We start from the raw sequence: 20211 nt of genomic DNA, 5'->3' as shown, positions 1-20211 counted from the left end.
TTTGATGAAATTATAAATATGTCAATAGAAGAGAAAACATTTTCAACTAAAAGGATTTTAACATTATCCACAAAACACGCTTAACAAAATTTTGAAATTAATTCTTTTGAATTTCGTAGCATTATAGATATGTTTGAATAAGTTTCTTTTGAAGCAGTTTTAGAAAATAAAATCAAATCAAATTTCTTCAGAAGTTAAAAATAATTTATACATTTTAAAAAAATAGACAACAAGAGTGTTTTTACAAATTAACTTAGGTTTAAGTTAATTTTAACTTATTAAGAAATATATTTTATTTTTTCTTGTTAATTTTTTTCCTAATAAGTATTTTTAGAAAATTTTATCCAAACAATCTCTTATGTATTTCTAAGACACCCAATTTTGTCAATTTATTTATATTTTATTATATTTTTTTTCTCTTTCTATTACAAAATTAAATTATACTGAGTCAGTATGAACTAATAACCTTGTTTTATTTCTGTTGTGCTCATAGTTATTCCAATTGGATTGGCACAAGCCTAGAAATCCATTTTTAAAAAATAAATTTTCTCTTTTCTCGTTGTTCCATCGGACCAACTTGGATCCAGAAGCCTCATTTCTTTTCTGTCTTTTTTTTTGCAACTTTTTAACATCAGCCTGGGCGAACAGAGGCCCAATAATCTGGATTTGCTTTTCATTTTTTTTAGTTTTTCTTTCTTGAACCGAATTGGGTCACCTTGAGCCCTTTTTATTAAAATAAAATAATGAAAATCACATAAACGAAGGTAAATAAAATAGAAAATTTCAATGAGATAAATAGAAAGCTAAAAAATATCTGAAATTTAGAACACGAAATATAAAAATTAGAAAAAAAGTTCAAATGTTTGAGTCATTCCCTCCCCCCTTTTTGTTTTTAATTAACCATGAAGTGTATACAATGATGAAATACAGTTATGTGTATTCTGCATTACATTATATTCCGTTATTAATATATATATATATATATATATATATATATATATAATTATATACCTTATTTGTCTATCAGGAAAACATTGCAGTTGTATTACTAGGCTCACTGTGCGATTTGATTAATTCTTTTCCTTTAAAAATACTTAATCAATCAAGAAAATTAAGTGTGGTGTAATTTAATTTGATTTAATTAAGTGTTTAAAAATTAAAGTATTCAATTTATTACGACTCTTCCACTGCTAGAGCATTGCTTAAATTTTTTTGCTGACAAACTATTGTTAATCTTAATATCTGTTCTACATGCACCAAATTTTTTTAAAAAATGAATAACTACAAAAATCAAAGGAGTTGAGAGGTTAATTAGGCCAAAAACAGGGTCTGACTCTAACCTATTGAGTATAGGTTTGGATTAAAGTTGCAAAAGTATTTTTTACAAATTGTTACATTTGAACCTGCACAATCGAAATGGAAATATGCACTAAAAAGCAAAGAAAAAGAAAACAGAAAGGGAGTATAGGTTAAGTTGTCTTGATTCTAACACCTAGTGGCTAGTGGCTTCATGATTTTGCTGTTTTTGCAGCAACAATAAGGCCTCTATCATTGCCAGTACAGTTACGTATTGGGTGGTAGCACGACTTAACCTTGAGTAGAGTCCTCATAGCCCCAAATTTCTTTTTATTTCCTTTTCTCTTTGGAGTTGATATTGATTCAGTTTCGACCTCCGGAAGTACCTAACAAAAATGAAAAGAAATTAAACAGAATCAACCAAAGTGCTGGATAAATTGTAAATCATTCCTTTTTGTTCTTTGAATGACTACTGGAGCAACTTACCTCGGTTGATGCAACTCTTTCAACACTGTCTGCACTATGCGACCTTTGGTGCATAACAACGGTTTTGGTTGGATAATTATCACCTGCATTTATCAAACACTTTGAATTTGCAATCTCAATTTTTTTTTACCAAACATGCCATTAAAATTCTTTCATTACTCACATTCTTCATTGTCAATGCAATAGATTCTGAAACTAGGCGATCCAGGACAAATATTCCTTCCATCATCATTATTATCGTTGTGGTCGTTGTCATCATGATCATCACCTTTTGCATCTTCCATAGCCTCAGCCGACAGAACTGCATGGTTCATGTTATGTTGGTCTAAAGGGTGGTTGTCCTTCAAAATTGGACATTCAGAATTGGCCATAGGAACCACTCTGGACACTTTTTCCTCTTCGGATGGTTGAATCTCTAAAGAATTGTCATCCTCTTCTGTAGCTTCCTTCAAGAGCTTCTTCTTGGAGAGGTTGGTTTCAGCGTTGGTACGTTTCTTGAAGTCCTCATATTTGAATACAAGCATGGGGCGAATCTTGGGGGGCACCACCTCTCCCTCAGCTGCATTTAACTTGGAATTGCCTATCCCCATTGCAGAGAGAGAACCAATATTTTGTCTGCAATGTAGGGAAAGGAAGTTATGGGATGAATTGAATGGAGGATTTTTGAGGATGGAACCTAATCAACAGTTTGTCACCTAAATTTAGAAACCAACTTAACTAACTAACATGTTCTTTTCCTCCTTACTTAGGGTAAGGATTAACAACTTGACAGGTTGGAATAATGTTGGTGCCTATCTTGGTAATGTGTTAGAGCCTTAAACTGCATTCCGCCACCTACTTGTATCGATTTTAACAAATCATGCTCAATTTACAATTTCTCTTTTTCTATTTTGCCAAATAGGTTGGAATATTTGGCATGCATAATGGAGTACGTAATAAAGAATGACACAACACAACAGACTATTATGGGAATTAGGATTGACACACAACTACTTAAAAGAAAAAGTCACGTGAACATCGGCATTGAAAGAGGTCTATTATCGTCCCATGAAGATCCTAAAGTTTAGGGCTTACTCTCAATTATTAGATTCCATTTTCATCAAATGAATTATCAATAAAATCATGCATGATATTCTTCTTCAATCATAAATTTTTCATTAAATACTTATAAATTATAATTAGTTTATGTATAAATTAATATTAATTTATGATTTTTTTAAAAAAAAATTATCTAGTAAGTATTTATGGAGAAATTTGCTTAAATAGATCTTTATTCTTTTTTTTATTTATATTATTATCCCTTACATAAAATGACATGAAATTACCTTCTCCCATTTATATATTTGGTAATAACAAAATATGTAAAAATGGAATATTAATGTAAAAATGAGCTATAGAAAATTTAATTCAAAATTCAGATAATTGGGAATATGCAATGGAATAGAAGTTGAAAAACAAAGATATCTTATACTAAAAAGTTTGTAGAAAAAGTAAAAGTTGGTTCTTATGCGAAAAATTGGCAGTTCTTCACTTCGTAGTAGTCCATTACGTTTAGCATCTTCTGGAGGGAAATCAAATCATTTCCTTTTGCAAGTTTCATTAAAAACAATTGTAAGTCCAAGTAGTTCAGTGATGAACCAAAAAAGTCCAATAACGTGATGCACTCGTGGATACTAAATTATCTGAAGATCAAAATTAGATGAAAGACGTGAATGATCAAAGTGCTATGACTTTTACTCGAGAATAGTATAATACTTTGCTGACCTTGCTTAACATAATTTAGTTGATGGTTTGAGAAGACATACTCCACAAACATGGCGAAAACAACAAGTACTTGCAATTCTATATATAAGGGAGAAACTCAATTCCTATTAAATAAATATGTAATGTTAAAATAGCATATAAATAGAATGGAAGATAACTATCATTTTATAAATTAGTTTTTCAAAATTTAATTTTTTGAAGTTGAGTTAGGTCCAATTCTATATTTTAAGATAACATAAATTTATACTATATTTTCAATACATTATTATCCCAATTTCTATTTATAAAACCCAATTTGAAATAATTGTTTATTCCTTTATGTAAAATTCAATTCATATTATTTCATTAATTAATTATTTTTAGACTAAAATACCCTTAATTAAAGTATGTTATCTTAATTTTGAAAAATAAATGAGCAAACACTCTAATTGTTTAGGAGAGAAGAGTATTAATCAATAGAGAGAAATAATACAGAACATGTATTATAATTGGTTAGAGAATATATAAAAAAATAGTAGAAAAGTAATTTTAAAAATAAATATATAAATAGGACAAACTTATTATTATCAACTAAATTAAATACTTTTCTTAATCTTGATAAATTAGACAATTAGAACATATATATGAAAATAGAGGTAGCATTAGGTTATTTACAAGTTATCAACACACCAATAAAATTAAGTGTAATGACATGAAATTATAAAAAGAGAATTTGAAGTTAAATTAAACTAAAACTATATTTTAAGTTAGTATCCGAAGATATTCCAGATATATTATTAGACGATTTACCAATATATATAGGCTTAAATATGTTTAAACTACTTCAAATTAGCTTGATTTTCAGATTATTATTTTTAAAAAAATTTATTTAAATTACCTGATTAATATATATTTTTTAATTTAATACCTGATATTAGTCTCATGTGTTAAATTAGAGCTGTCAAAACGGGTAACCCGGCCCGGCCCGGCCCGCCACGGGTTGAGCCTTTGGTGGGCCAACCCAACCCGGCTTGTTTATTGGTGAGCTGGAAAAAATTGAGCCCGGCCCGGCCCACCACGGGTTGGTGGGCTAAACGGGTTGGCTCACCTAATTTGAAAAAATCACCTAATTTAAAAAAATGTAATCAAATTTAATGCCTAATCCTGCAAAAATAGTATGCACATAAGCTTTTCTAGAGAAAAGTAAATAAATTCCTACACTAATTACATAATTTGAAGAAAAAATACATAAAATTGAGAATCTATGATGGTCTATGAAGTTTTATTTGGCCCAACCCAATAGCAGAAGTTTTTTTTTTTTTTTTATGGGCTGGTGGGTCAGCCCGGCTCACCACGGGTTGAACCCGGGTGAGCCGGGTTGTTAGTGGGCCGGGTTTAAAATTGGCCCACACTGAAATTTGCAAATTTTTTTTAGCCCAACCCGGCTCGAACCCGTGGAGGGCCGGGTTGGCTCACCGGGCTGAGCCCATTTTGACAGCTCTATGTTAAATGATGACGTGACAATCAGACTGCTACATTATCACCCAACAGTGTATGTTATATCAGCACACATAACTACCTCATTCTTTACGTAAATTGTCACGTCATATTTGACTTTTTTTTTAAAATAATTAGTTTCCCAAACCCCCCTCATTCTCCTCCGCCGCGCGCAACGCCTCCTCCAACCGCGGCAGCGCCGCCTCGCTCTCGCCAGACCGGTCCATCAGGAGCGCGTGAGTCCAACAATACACCTAAACTCGTGAATCACCCCTCTCTCTCTCACTCTCTCTCTCATGGCTTCTCAGCAACACGACGCCGTTTTCCGCGAAGAGGACATGGACGATGACGACGAGTCCCAGGAGGATGAAGAATACAAAGAGGACGATGACAAAGAAAACGAACCCTCTCTCTATGCCTCCGCCACTCTCGCCGTTACCGTCGCTGTCCCCGCTTCCTCCGTCTCCAACGGCGCCCACGCCCCGATGTCGGCGCCCTCCGCCACCACCGTTGTGGACCGACGAAGATGAGATCGAGCTCCTGCAAGGCTTCCTCGACTACACCTCACAGCGAGGATCCTCTCAACACAACGACACCGCTCTGTTCTACGACCAAATCAAGTTGAAGCTCCAACTCGATTTCAACAAGACATTGGCTGCGGCAAAGGAGGCTCTAGCTGCGGCGAAGGAGGCGCTGCGTGGTGGCTTCAGCGTTGCTCTTGAGCAGGTCGGCGAGCGCAGTGGGGGCTTCAGGGTGGCAGCGGAGTACAGGTACGGACGGGGAATTGGAGGGCGACGGTGGCGAATATGGCGGCGCCGGCGAGCGTTTTGAGGTTAGGGAATGAGGAAGGTTTGGGAAACTAATTTTTAAAAAAAAATTAAATATGACATGGCAATTTACTTGGAAAATGAGGTAACTATGTGTGCATATACTGTTAGATAACGACGTGACAGTCCATTTACCAAGTCATTATTTAACAAAGAAGACTAAAATAAGTACTAAATTAGAAGAAAAAAAATATTAATAAGATAATTTTAAAAAAAAATAAAAGTAATAATATAAAAATTGAACTAATTTGAAATATTTAAAACATATATAAACCATATATCTATGTACTAATAGTATTATGTATGATAATATATATCAAGAAAAGTTCAAGTTTCAAGTGGATTAAAATTATATATGGCCAAAATAGTACTATACATATTGGGTGGGGTAACCCTTATGATATAGACTAACTTTTGGGGTTATGGCCCAATGTAAATTTTGATACTATATCCCATACCGGCTTGTACCCAATTCTATATCAGTTTTTGAGACTTGTATTTTAGACGGAGGTGCTACCAATCATATTCAACAAAATTTTGCACAAAATTTTATTATATTTAAAAACAAATTGTGAACTTACAAATTATTATTCAACAAACTCTTAAATAATTCCAAAAAAATATATTAAAATAAAAATAATTTTAAATTTTTTTAAATTATTTGTATTAATTGTATATGAGCAATTCAAAAATAAAGGAAGATCAAATAATAGATAGAAAAGAGGCATGTCAAAGGAGGAAAATGTTTATAATAAATATAAAAGAAATACTCCCAAAGAATACAAACATACTCAAATAATTATCATTAAAAGTTATTTAATAATGATGATATGATCCAAAAAAAATATATATATAAGATTTGTGATACTACTACACAAGCCCAATCCTGAAACAAATCCATTACTAAGAAGGGCCAAATTTTTTTAAAAAAATTTATATAATTTTGAGATAATTTTTTTTTTATTTTTTTATATTACTTTTAAAAATAATTTTATCTTTTTATATATTTTCTTTTTATATCCAAATATAAATTTGTGATATGATATTAAATTCTTGTTATTTATATTATCATTTTTTTATGTATTATATTCGTTAATGAGTAAAATATATTTTTGGACTATAAATTTTTTTAAGTGATTTTAATCCTTCAAAATTTTGTCTTATTTTGATCTTTTAATTTGAAGATGAATCTTTTTTGATTCTCAAATTTATTTATATAGCACTTAATAATAAATGATAAAATTAAAATAAAAAATATAATATATCTCTTTTATATTTGTTAACATTATATTTTGTATTTAATGTAATAAAATATATTATTTTTAATTAAATAATATATCTATTTATATGATATAAAGGTTCAAACCAATAAGTCGTACTTTAAGTGATATTGAACTCGGTCTTCTTAAATAAGACATCATGTAATCAACTAATTTTTGTAATAAATGTTAGTCATTAGTGAAATTGATAAATATCATATCAATAACATAATTGTCAAAAAAAAAAATATAAGTCTATACATGTTATTGTTGGGATAAAAATAAGGTCCCACGTTAATAAAATAAGAAGAGAAATAATAACTTATAAAACACACATATACTTCAATGATAAAAATGCCTTTTGAGTGATAATTAAAAATAAAATAAAATAATCTCATATTTAGTATCAAAGTCGCAAGTTGTTGTTAATGATAACCTTATATCTTCTTAGAATTATGGTCCATAAAATATTAGAACTAACCATGTTACTACGGTACATATGTGTTTAGTTTTGAGTTGGTGCGAGTTCCACGTACTTTCAAACCATTCCATAAATCATTTATTATTTATATAACATCTTTTATACATAATTAAATATTAATATTAATTAAAAATATCAAATACACTTTATTATTCTTTTATTTGTTAAGAAAACATGTATTAAACGAGTTTTGTATTTTTATACAATAATTCCCGATGCAATAATTTTTTTTACCCTTTATTTTCTCAACTAGTGACATTAAAACACTTGTTAACATCTTGTTAGAAAAAAGGAATAACACACTATTATTTTTATTATATTAATTTGAAAAAAAAAGAAGTAAAACCAATTTAAAATATAGAAAGTAAAACTAAATTTGACCGAAAATAAAAGTGCTTAAAACACATTTCAACCGTTTTTTTTTTCTTTTCAATTTAGCAAAAGACATTATTCTACTGCCACATTCGAAACTAGCGCTAATTAAAAAGACGAAAAATAAGCACATTAGAAGATGATGATAGGAAAGACCCATCTGATACATCCATTAAAAATGGGCATAGCCATATTTATTATCAATTTTCCTTAATTAGTATTGAAGAAGCAAATCAGTGGGGAATATATCCTCTGGCATATGATCCATTTTCCTTAATGAATAGAGACATGGACAAATTTGCAGTTAAAAATAGGCATAGGCACTTGTTTCTTCATGATCCGATGCATTTGAAGAGACCTCCATGATGTTACTGGAACTTGAACACGATGAGGATGTACAAGAGTGTGTGTTACTGTTACTGTTACTGTTACCTACCATCATAAAATCAAACAACCTTGGATGACTTTCAACATGCATATGCTTCTCACCACTAACGCTGCCATCACTTTCTACACTTCTTTTCTTCATCCATAAGCGACACAGAACCCAATCTCCTATCTCGTTTACGTAGTTCTGCCAATATCCAACCCAACATTAGTCATATATTTTATATAAATACTTCATTTTTTTTTAATAATTATGTTATTATTATAGACACTAATTTTATAGATCCCTAGCTAAATTTTTATTAAAAAAATTTAATATAATTTTTCTTTTCAATTATTTTTTATCCATAAAATTTGAACATGTGTGTATAACATTTTAAAGTTGTCTAGACCTTATTTTAATAAAGAAAAAAAACTTGAATGCAATAATATAGGTAATGTGTGTCATTCTTCCATCAGAATTTAATTTTTTTTTATAATTTACATAATAAAAGATTTTATCGATTACTATATACATTATCAAATTAAAACTCGAATTCTGATGCATTAACAAGACACGTAAATTTAATCTTTTTGGCTGATACTTGACGAAAACTTACATAAGATGAGTTGCAATTAGCACCAGTTTTTTCAACACTGGCGAGGCGATATTCGTGCAAGATCCATTGAGTTCTGGAGCCTTTAGGAGATTTTCCTTCATAAAAAATCAATGTTTTTCTTATCCCCACAATACCACTACACGTTGAAGATGATATTCTCTTGTCTGATCCCGTTGCTTTCCAATAGCCACACTTGGTTGTTCGATTCATGCGATTACCATTTCGATACTTTGCTTCCTTCGGACTGAAAAAGTACCTTTCTTGATGATCACAATTCCCTGAAAAAAACAAACATTCTTAGCACATATAGTACCCGTAGAACAATCACTAGATTTTTAGTGATATTTAATATAATTTTTAGTAGTAATAAAAATTGCTACAAAATCTTTTACCAGCATTTCACACATCAACCATTGTATGCAGTGTCGCTAAAACATTTACCGACAATTATTCTATATGCTGGTAAAGACCCTCATAATGGTCGAAAAAAATGTATAACTTTTTGTGTCATTTGTTACTGACATTTAAAATTGCCGCGAAAAGTTTAAGAAAAAATTTATAATACTCTTTAATTATCTTATTTTTAGTCGATGTAAGACTTGTAAGATGAGTACAAATATTCTTTAGTTACCTTATTTCTAATTGATGTGAGACTTAGAAGATGAAGGTTATCTTCTAAGTATATATTCTTTAATTTTTTTTAATTATTTTATCTCCTAAATACCAACTTAAAATAGTAAGTTATATGTCTAACTCAACCTTATAAAACATACTTGTAAGGTGAGAGTTATCATTCACTTATATACTCTTTAATTATTTTATTTCTAGTCGATGTGAGACTTAAGTGTTTTCTAACAAATAATTGTCACTAATAATAAATTTTGATGTAATATAAATATATTTTTAGTGACTATTATATAATAATCATTAATATTTTTATTAAATAATAAAATACAGGTAATTAATTTATTGTTATTAAATAATTATTGATAATACTAATTTTTGTTGTAGTGAATGTTAATGACACATTTTGTTTAATCATATGTAATTATTTTAGCAATGTAAGGCAAGCTATATAAGTAAAGACAGTCCTTATTAAGTTAGGTTAGATTATTATTGATGACAAAGTTTTTTTTTTAAAGTATTTATTGCAGATGTATGTTCAAGACTGGTACTTAAAACTATTGATGAAGTCGAAACAATTTGTACTTGTTGATCATGTGTTTGTTGATAATGTACATCTAGTTATTGTTATTTTAAAGAAATAACCTCTTATTTTTACTAATTTTTGAATTAAAAAATGAAGGGAAAATAAAAAATATTTGAAAAAAGAATTGTTACCTGGCAAATCCCAAGGATCATGTTTGCAGACATTGATCTCGGGAATGATAGAAGCAGGCAAAGGGTAGGAGAAGACCTTACATTTCAAGTATTGGAAGACAAGTTCTTCATCTGTTGGCTGAAAACGAAAACCAGGAGGCAATTTGCTCACTCCATTTTTAACAAAATTCAGCTTTTCCATTTGCTTTGAGACTTAAAACCACCAAAGAAATTAAGGAGGGAAAAGATACTTTTGAACGCCAAGTGAGGGTGAGGGTACAAGCACTTGAATGAAATGAGTTAGTTGGTATTTATATATATGGACTCAAAAATATGAAAGAGAAAACAAAGTTAGTCTTAATTTGGAAAGAGGGGACTATACTTAACATACTAAGTTTGATGTTTGACAATTAATCAAACTTTTTTCCCTTTCCCACCACCAGATCTTGAAAGATATTTTAATTAGAACTTTGCTCTACCCCACCTTTTATGTGATAAATACTGACACAGTTCTTTTCTTTTTTAACTTGGCTAGATTTTGTAAATAGATAAGCTACTTTTTATTTATTTTTTTTATTTTCAGCATTATAGATAAGGTAATTATTGTAAAATTTATTAAAATAAGTTTATAAGAACTAAATTTGATAAGTTATATTGATTAAGTTATTCATCTAAATATATTTAAAAGACCATCTGAAGTAACGTTTAAGAAGTAAACATTGGTTTGAAGTTTGTTCATCTAATATGTACACGTTGTTGACTATTTTTCGAGTCTGGTTGTTGGATTTTTACTTTGGGGTTGTTGTCTTGTTGAATTTGCGAGACGTCATGTCATGTGGAGTCATGCTTTCATAAATATACACACGCACAAGATTACCCTAGTTGAGAGGATGGTGTGGTTTAATTTTTTTTTCACTGTTAATTAAATTTTATAAAATTAACTAATAAAATGAGAGTTAACTCGTGTATATATATATATATATATAAAATTTTTATTGATCTTATTTTCAATTGTCACATACTTAAATTTTTTTAATACAGTTCTTAAATTTAGTGGTAAAGGTGGATAACTTTTTTTTAATAATTATTTTTACAAAAAAATTAAATTAAAATAAGATATAATTTTATATAAGGTCAGAATTAGTAACTAATTTTTATGAAAATTTTTTAGTGAGATTACGAATTGTTTTACTCCATCTCTTACATAAATTTGTGTGGAAGAATATAAAAGATAAGAAAAGTCATATTTAATCTTAACTAGCAGAAATATAAAGACTTAACTAATTATTTTTGACTGAGTGGAAATAATTTTTTTGGGAGAGACAGAACCGGGTCTATATATAATTATAGTGTTTATATATATATATATATATATATATATATATATATATATATATATATATATATATATATATAAATCTAAATCACATAATCTAAATTAAAAAAAACAAAACTTCTAATGGTGCAAATGAATAGTAAAAAAATTGTATAGAGCAAGCGTACGTAAAGAAAGACGTAGATAAGACATGTGTATTATTTCATAGATCTCCAGGATATGCATATACAAGTAAATTGAATTCTTCACGGCGAGTTTATGATGAAATTAAACCCAATTATATATGTTCCATCGAATCACATTAGCCTTGAGTCTTGTGTTCTTTAATTAGCATTTATAGCATGTATTTTAAAGTCTGCAACTTATTTGTTGCTAAAATAGAGAGTTTTAAACGACGGGGGAAAGTACGTATCAAACTTCTGGTAAAAAAAAGTAAGGCAAACTCTGAGTCAGCGCCCCTCAATCTCATGCACGTAAGAATAATAGACAACCTTATTACACAAATAGATAGAATTCCAATTATCATAATTAAAGTAGTACAAATAATTCGAACAAAATATATATTCTTAATTAATCCATTATAGTTATTGATATTTTTTTCCTCCTATATGAACCACCCAAGGGATTGTTATATAGGAAACTCTTGCATATATGAACCACCCAAGGGGTTGTTATATAGGAAACTGTTGCATGTAATATTGTGATGTCTGCTCTCTGCACATCATTAGTATTTGTCTGAAACTTTAGATTATTCTTTTTATGTCACTATAAGAAAATTGCCACAAAGTAACACACATCTTGTAATGATATAATATATGTTATTAAAAACTACTTTTACTCATATAATAAGTATAATATATGTTGATATATTATTAAAAATTGTAAGTATAAATTATAGTGATACACAAAATATATTATTAAATCTCATTTAAAATTAACATTAAAATTATATGTAGTTATATGTCAAATAGGTATATACCTACATATATTATATTTATAGTGACACTTTTTATATTTTGTAGTGCGTGGTCATAATGGTGCAATTTTTCAAGAATCATGAACAAACTAATTACGTACCCTTATCTTGACTTGCTTTCTTTTTTGTTCTTTTATCTAAATTTACCATATTTAACGTTTCCCAATAGTGGATTTGCCATATAAAAATATATAGTGTGATAATATCATATAGGCTTTTGTCCTCCTTTATTTATGAATTTGAGTTATTAATGGATAGATGACTCAGACCCACTTTATATATGTCCCTTTAATATGCCATGCCGCGACTTTTTTATTTATTTAATAGTTTTCTTTGCCACGACTTAGTCCGACTACGTCCAATTTTAGTTTGTCATTAGTTTGCAGAAAATTGAATCCGGAAAACGAGGAAATTAATTAATTTAAAGGAGAAGCAACAGAGTAATGTTTTGACTAAAAAGCAGAACCACGATGTAGTCAACTATGATATATACTGAAACTTTGGTGTACCTCCTTAAGAAAAAGGAATGGTACTTTCCTTCACCAAGAAGATGTTGATTTAAAGAGCTTTGCTTTTGCAACGTTGTAAATCAGATTTTGAAAGATTCACTCCCTCTCTAAAACCAAAAAGATGATCAAAGTTCAAGTTGCACATTTTACATGGTTAAACTTTAAATCCCTTTGCTTAAGACAGCAGAAACAGAAGCTGCCCTTTATATCCTTTAAACGAGTTTCTTATAGTCCACAGCCACTTCACACATGGGCATCATTTCACTTTGTAGTTTATAATGCATATTAAGCATTACTTTCCATGATTATTGTTGCATGATGAATAGAGTATGTATAGAAATAAACCAAAATCTAAAAAATATTGTAAACTATAATAATAAAAACACAGTCCTTATAACCTTACTTGATTTTTTTATTAATTTGGTTTATATATATAAATAAACACTTTATTCACTCACGTATGAATTGGTTTTTTTAATGCATGTATTCACTCCTCTCTCTTCATTTATTTATGTGGAGCCTCTCCTACAAATCATATCCTCTCTTTTTTTGACGCATTATATTATTTTTCAGGCTTCATATAAATCTCGTGCCAAAGTGTGTTGTGCTTTTTGTTTACGTACCGTAGAAAAGGCATGCTATGCTTAACGCCTAAGAAACTTGGTCAATGATTTTCGTTATCACTTGCAGTCGATTAGAGAATAGCTAACATGCATTCACACAGTTTACACAGCTCATTTTAAGACTTTAATTAATTACTATATATATATATATATATATATATATATATATATATATATTTCAACAAAAAAAAAACCGTATCAACCCATTTCTAGTGGGAAATTGGAATACATTAAGCAGTTATAATTTAAATTATCTTAAAATATGACTGCAAAGAGGAAGAAAGCGTTGATGAGGAAAAAGAAAAAAAAAACAAAAAAGAAGAAGAAAGGACAAAATAGGACCAAAATAAATAAAATAGGACTAAAATATAAAAATGAAACACGTGTTAATGTTATGTCTGGGAAAATATAGGTATCACTCTCGTCACCACATCTATTGTTATCGGTGTCAAGTTTATTTTAGCATCAAGTGTTGGGATAAATTTCTTAAGCCAGATAGAAATTTTCTATTAATCAATATTAAGAACCGTTGTCTCAGATTACAGAGTTAATGTTAATAATACGTACTTGTATCCATTGACGTTGATCAAAAGGTTGCAACAGAATAGTTTTTTGGTGCAATGATTTTCCTCAGCCAAATCACTCGATTCCTTGATGGGACTTGATGTTACTCTTCTAATGGGGAGACAGAGAGACGTGTGTTTCTGATTTAGCATATTGGGGACCATGACCATCTTTATGATTTTAAACCTATTAGGGTTCTCATTAATCCCTAACGGGCCAAATCTGGTTTCCACTTATATGGGCCCATATCAGTTTTTCCTGTTGGCAGTCTAAAGGCTCACTAAAATTAGATCACTTTTATTGAGCCCAACTAAATGTAAATAACTAATATAAATACTACAAATAATATATGCAGCCCACAATAATTATTAGAAATAAAATTTCTAACAATCTCCCACTTGGGCTTTATATTCATTTAAGTATTTATATCACAAAAATATTTAGGCGCGCAACCGTATGTTATTTACTTTTAGACTCCCCTTAAACAATCTGGTCCATCTCATACAACAACAGGGAACCACTACAGCTTTCATCACTATCTAATGTGACTAAACCATAATGATCACCACAATTGTATGCACTCAATGACATAGATCAAATATGGATAAGTGGCATAGAAATTACATGCAACGTGATCTTAGTCATGTCTATTTCCAACTGGTCCAAACTTTATTCTTTATAGAGATCCATTCAAAACGCAACATATATATATTGCACAAAAACAAGTTCAGAATAAAATTATAAACATCAACTTTATTTCTGTAGAAAATCCAAATAATACAAATATCTGGAAAAAATAAAAATAAAGAAGACACGACATAAATGAGACTCCCACTAAACTAAGGTATTATAAGGAATTACACCCATATGAGCAGTGTGCTCATGAAAGACTTTAGGCACCAAACTTTAGTAAGTGGATCAGCTAGCATAAAATTAGTCCCTATATGTTCTATAGAAATTTGCTTATTCTGAACTCTTTCCTTAACAACCAGAAACTTTATATCAATGAATTTTGACTTGGTTGTACTCCTATTATTATTGGAATAAAGAACTGCAAAGTTATTATCACAATAGATTTTCAATGGTCTTTCAATGCCATTAACCACACGTAAATTAGTGATAAAATTTCGCAGCCATATCCCATGGTTGGATGCCTCAAAACAAGCAATGAACTCCGCAGCCATGGTTGATGAAGCTATAATAGTCTGTTTAACAGACTTCCAAGAGATAGCTTCTCCAGCCAACATAAAGATGTATCCAGATGTGGAGCGTTTACTGTCTTGACATCCGGCAAAATCAGAGTCTGAGTATCCAATGATCTCTAAACTGTCAGACTTCTGATAAGTGAGCATATATCCTTTTGTTCTCTTCAAATAGCGAATTACACGCTTTACTGCTTTCCAATGCTGCATCCCAGGATTACTTAAGTATCTGCCCAAAACTCCCACTATAAATGCAATATTGGGACGAGTACAAACTTGTGCATACATTAGACTTTCCACTGCTGAAGCATAGGGAATCTTTTGCATCTCATTTCTTTCAAGGTCATTATTAGGGCACTGTTTGAGGCTAAATTTGTCTCCCTTGGCTATAGGGGTATCTCCTGGTTTAGTATCTTTCATGTCGAATCTGTCTAAAACTTTATCGATATAATTCTCTTGTGATAACCTTATGATACCATGAGAACGATCTCTTAGTATCTTAATACCTAATACAAAAGAGGCTTCACCAAGATCTTTCATTTCAAAATTCTTTGTTAAAAATCTCTTGGTTTCGTGCAATAAACCTATATCGCTGTTGGCAAGCAGTATATTATCGACATATAACACCAAGAATATATATTTACTCCCACTAAACTTATGATAAACACAATCATCAACTATATTTGCCTTAAAACCATATGAGGTAATAACTTGATGGAACTTGTGATACCATTGACGGGAAGCTTGTTTAAGACCATAGATGAATTTCTTTAGTTTGCATACCATGGACTTTGAGTCACCAGACACAAAATTTTCTGGTTGCATCATATAAATCGTTTCTTTAATGTCACCATTTAGAAACGCAGTTTTAACATCCATCTGATGGAGCTCTAAATCATAATGAGCTATGAGTGCCATTATTATTCTAAAAGAATCCTTTGAAGAAACTGGAGAAAAGGTTTCTTTGTAATCAATGCCTTCCTTTTGAGTGAAACCTTTAGCAACTAAACAAGCCTTATATCTCTCGATATTACCTTTTGAATCCCTCTTGGTTTTAAATATCCATTTACAACCAATAGGTTTCACACCTTTAGGTAATTCAACGAGATCCCAAACATCGTTGTCTTGCATAGATTTCATCTCATCCTTCATGGCATCAATCCACTTTTGAGAGCTAGAACTTTGCATAGCTTGACAGAAGTTGATTGGATCATCCTCTGTTAAACCAATGCCATCCTCATGTTCTTGAAGAAACACAATGTAATCATCTAGAATTGCACTTTTTCTTTCTCTAGTGGATCTCCTTAATGGCACTTCTTGAGATTGTTGAGCTTGCTCTATAGGTATTTGAGGGAGAACCTCAATATTGTCTTGTGTAGGGACAATGTCAGGAATAACTCCATGATTGTCACCTATTACTGGGGTAGGTACTAGAATAGTAATAGGCACGAGGACTTGATCACTGTCAATGACAGGTTTTTCCTCAAAGACAACATTTCTTATGTTCTCTTCCTTCCCAAACTCAACATCCTCAAGGAATCTCGCATTCCCCGTCTCAAAGAATGATCTAGTAGTGGGATTGTAAAATTTATAGCCCCGAGAGTGTTCAGGATAACCAACAAAATAAAAGCTAACATTCCTTGACTCCAGCTTGCTTTCATGCGACCTATAAGGACGCGCTTCAGCCGGACAACCCCAAATGTGTAAATGTTTTAGACTTGGCCTTTTACCCGTCCATAGCTCATAAGGAGTTTTGTTAACTGCTTTACTTGGTACCCTATTTAGGATGTAGACTGCAGTCTTAAGCGCTTCTCCCCACAATGACTCTGGTAAGGAAGAATGACTAATCATACTTCTTACCATATCCTTAAGAGTCCTGTTTCTACGTTCTGCAACACCGTTCATGCTTGGTTTCCCAGGCATAGTATACTGAGGAACGATGCCACATTCCCTTAGGAAAAGCGCAAAAGGCCCTGGACGTTGTTCACCTGATCCATCATATCTACCGTAATATTCACCACCACGATCAGATTTGACGGCCTTAATTTTCTTTCCAAGTTGAAGCTCAACTTCAGCTTTAAAAGATTTGAAAACATCTAGGGATTGGGACTTCTCATGAATTAAAAATAGGTAGCCGTACCTTGAATAATCATCTATGAATGTAATGAAATATTGTTGTCCATTCCAAGATGCCGTAAGGAATGGTCCACAAATATCTGTGTGAATTAATTCCAAAACATCCTTAGCCCTTTCGGCACCTAATTTTTCTAGAATTTGTTTGTTTACCCTTAATACATTCAACGCAAACCTCAAAGTCTCACAAGTTAAAGGGTTCAAGAATCTCATCCGACACAAGCCTCTGAATTCTCTGTTTAGAGATATGGCCTAAACGCTTATGCCATAAGGTGGCTGAGTTCTCATTTATTTTACGCTTCGTACCACGAGAATCAATGTTAAAATTTTCTTTATTGGAACTAACTACATCTAGTAAGTATAAATTATCAATTAAAGAACCAGAACCAACAACATTTGAATTTTGATAGAGGCTAAATTTATTATTTCCAAATGAACAAGAAAAACCAAATTTGCCCAAACTAGAAATAGAAATTAAATTCTGCCTAAAAGACGGTACAACAAAAGTCTCAAATAAATCCAAATGAAATCCAGTTTTTAACCGTAATATAAATGTTCCAATAGCCTCCACTGTGACCTTGTTGCCATCACCCACATATATAAATCTTTCATTATCACTTGGCGGTCGGCTCCAAAGGCAACCCTGCATGGATACACTAATGTGAGTAGTAGCACCAGAATCTACCCACCAAGTATCACGTGGTACAAAAGCTAAATTAACTTCAGAACAAATAAAAGAGAGAAAATTACCTTTCTTTACACGTCAAGAGGCGTACTTGGGACACTCTTTCTTCATGTGCCCAGGCTTCTTGCAGAAGAAGCAAGTAGGTGTGTTCTCATCCTTTTTGACTTTTTTTAGTTGAGAAGTCCTTTCTACAACATCCTTATTATTCTTTCTCTTCCTATTTTGAGAGCTTGACACTAAATGAGCACTTTCAGTCTTTTCTCTTCGTTGCCTTTCCTCCTCTTGCACACAGTGAGAAATCAATTCATTCAAGGTCCATTTATCTTTCTGAGTATTATAACTCACCTTGAATTGTCCAAAGTGTGTAGGAAGAGAAATCAAAACTAGATGCACGAGCAAGTCATCAGACAACTCTAACTTTAGTGCTTGCATCAGCTTTCTCATTACTGGTAAAATACTACTCAACGGCATCAAGGAAACCTTTAACATTGTGGCTCTAAAAAATAGAGCTCCGAAAAACTTCTGGAACAGATCGTTTCATGATCATCAAACACATTCGGTTTGAGCGTTCCCACTTTTCAACCTTATCCTCATCCGGGTTTTCCAGATTTGGAGTGGGTTTCTCAGCCCGAAGTGCAAGATCAAGATCCATGCAGCCAAGAATTATCTCAACTGCTTCCTTCCATGCCTTAAAGTTTGTCCCATTAAGCATAGGTATACAATTAATTTGAGCAGATAAGTTAACAGCACTAGCAACAGCAACTGTAATAGAACATAAAAAAATTAATTTAATTACATGCTCACAGTAAAATAAAATAGATAAAACATGCAGATTATTTACATAATAGACCCATTACAAGATACCGAGCACAACATTAATTCTTTGTCTTTGGACATACAGATCAACTTGTTAATGGTACTCTCAATGCAACGATCAAATATTGATAATTAATTCTGTCAAATAATAGCCTTTCTTTGGACCGACTATTATTCACATGATTGTAACTTTATAATTGTCACATATTTATCATCACAGGCATGTTATTATTTGGCCAAATTGTGTCTTGGGATGAGCACAAATTGCATAAATAATCTCATACTAACATCTATTGTAATTTTTAATCAAATTAATTTCTATAATAGGGATTGCTTTGGCAATATATTACATCAATTTATTTAATTAAAAATTACCAGACAAATTAATTAATAAAGAAGGTCTATAATCTACCAACATTCGCACTCAAATTTGATATATAAAAAAAATATCAATTTAAATTTGAACATAATATCAATCAAATTTCAAGAAAATAATTCTTACGCGAATGCCATTAAAAAAATCGACAATGTGAAATTCAATATATTAATCATATAATTTTCCCAAATATCATTTAATATAACAACAATGATTTTGACAAAAACAAAAAAAATCTCACTTCTCGTGGTACTCAAAGGATCAAACATAATATTATTTTCCCATTTCCGGTGAGAAAAATATTCTTTCATTTCATTGTTGCACAATTAACTCACTTCTGGTGAGAAAATATTTCTTTATTGCATTGTTGCACAATTAACTCACTTCTGGTGAGAAAATATTCCTTTATTGCATTGTTGCACAATTATCTCACTTCCGGTGAGAAAATTAAAAATTCAAAAATTTCTACATTTGACAATGTCTTCAGGATCATTGCAAAATTGTTACATATACAAATTTATAACATTCACAGAAAATTATACAATTTCACAAAAATTCTCTTTAATAAAAATTCAATTTTTAATCGATCTCTTTATTCGTATAATCAATTAAACCAAATTGAAGCAAAAAAATGACCAACGCATTGAAATACACGTATTATCAATGAAGAGAGAAAAAAAAATTGTAACAATACACTTTAGAACCCCATAACCTAATAACAACG

General features: G+C 30.9%; 2 protein-coding genes across 2 annotated transcripts; both read right to left on the bottom strand.

Moving 5' to 3' along the window:
• Nucleotides 1–1330: 1330 nt before the first annotated feature.
• Nucleotides 1331–2738, bottom strand: LOC109816431 (uncharacterized). Its single transcript, XM_020381446.3, has 3 exons — nucleotides 1946–2738; nucleotides 1783–1865; nucleotides 1331–1682 (listed from the first exon to the last, which is right to left on the bottom strand). Exons 1-3 carry the CDS (start codon nucleotides 2370–2372, stop codon nucleotides 1509–1511), a joined length of 684 nt encoding a protein of 227 aa, XP_020237035.1. The 5' UTR covers nucleotides 2373–2738; the 3' UTR covers nucleotides 1331–1508.
• Nucleotides 2739–7985: 5247 nt separating this feature from the next.
• On the bottom strand, nucleotides 7986–10564 carry LOC109816463 (NAC domain-containing protein 83). The gene is made up of 3 exons (XM_020381495.3): nucleotides 10289–10564; nucleotides 8948–9225; nucleotides 7986–8535 (listed from the first exon to the last, which is right to left on the bottom strand). Exons 1-3 carry the CDS (start codon nucleotides 10467–10469, stop codon nucleotides 8266–8268), a joined length of 729 nt encoding a protein of 242 aa, XP_020237084.1. The 5' UTR covers nucleotides 10470–10564; the 3' UTR covers nucleotides 7986–8265.
• Nucleotides 10565–20211: the final 9647 nt, after the last annotated feature.

Source organism: Cajanus cajan, chromosome 2 (assembly GCF_000230855.2).
Source record: "Cajanus cajan strain Asha chromosome 2, NIPB_CcT2T_4, whole genome shotgun sequence".
NCBI classification, from domain to species: domain Eukaryota; kingdom Viridiplantae; phylum Streptophyta; class Magnoliopsida; order Fabales; family Fabaceae; genus Cajanus; species Cajanus cajan.
Note: the sequence above shows the minus strand (reverse complement) of the source record. Positions and strands in the feature narration are given on the sequence as shown.

What these genes read in the sequence shown, in the direction of transcription:
- LOC109816463 (XM_020381495.3), bottom strand. Translation starts at nt 10,469, where the DNA reads ATGGAAAAGCTGAATTTTGTTAAAAATGGAGTGAGCAAATTGCCTCCT. An exon ending in TGATCCTTGGGATTTGCCAG is followed by an intron (nt 9,226 to 10,288) that starts GTAACAATTCTT and finishes TGTTTTTTTCAG; the next exon opens with GGAATTGTGATCATCAAGAA. An exon ending in CTAATTGCAACTCATCTTAT is followed by an intron (nt 8,536 to 8,947) that starts GTAAGTTTTCGT and finishes GGATATTGGCAG; the next exon opens with AACTACGTAAACGAGATAGG.
- LOC109816431 (XM_020381446.3), bottom strand. Translation starts at nt 2,372, where the DNA reads ATGGGGATAGGCAATTCCAAGTTAAATGCAGCTGAGGGAGAGGTGGTG. An exon ending in TTGCATTGACAATGAAGAAT is followed by an intron (nt 1,866 to 1,945) that starts GTGAGTAATGAA and finishes TGATAAATGCAG; the next exon opens with GTGATAATTATCCAACCAAA. An exon ending in AAAGAGTTGCATCAACCGAG is followed by an intron (nt 1,683 to 1,782) that starts GTAAGTTGCTCC and finishes CATTTTTGTTAG; the next exon opens with GTACTTCCGGAGGTCGAAAC.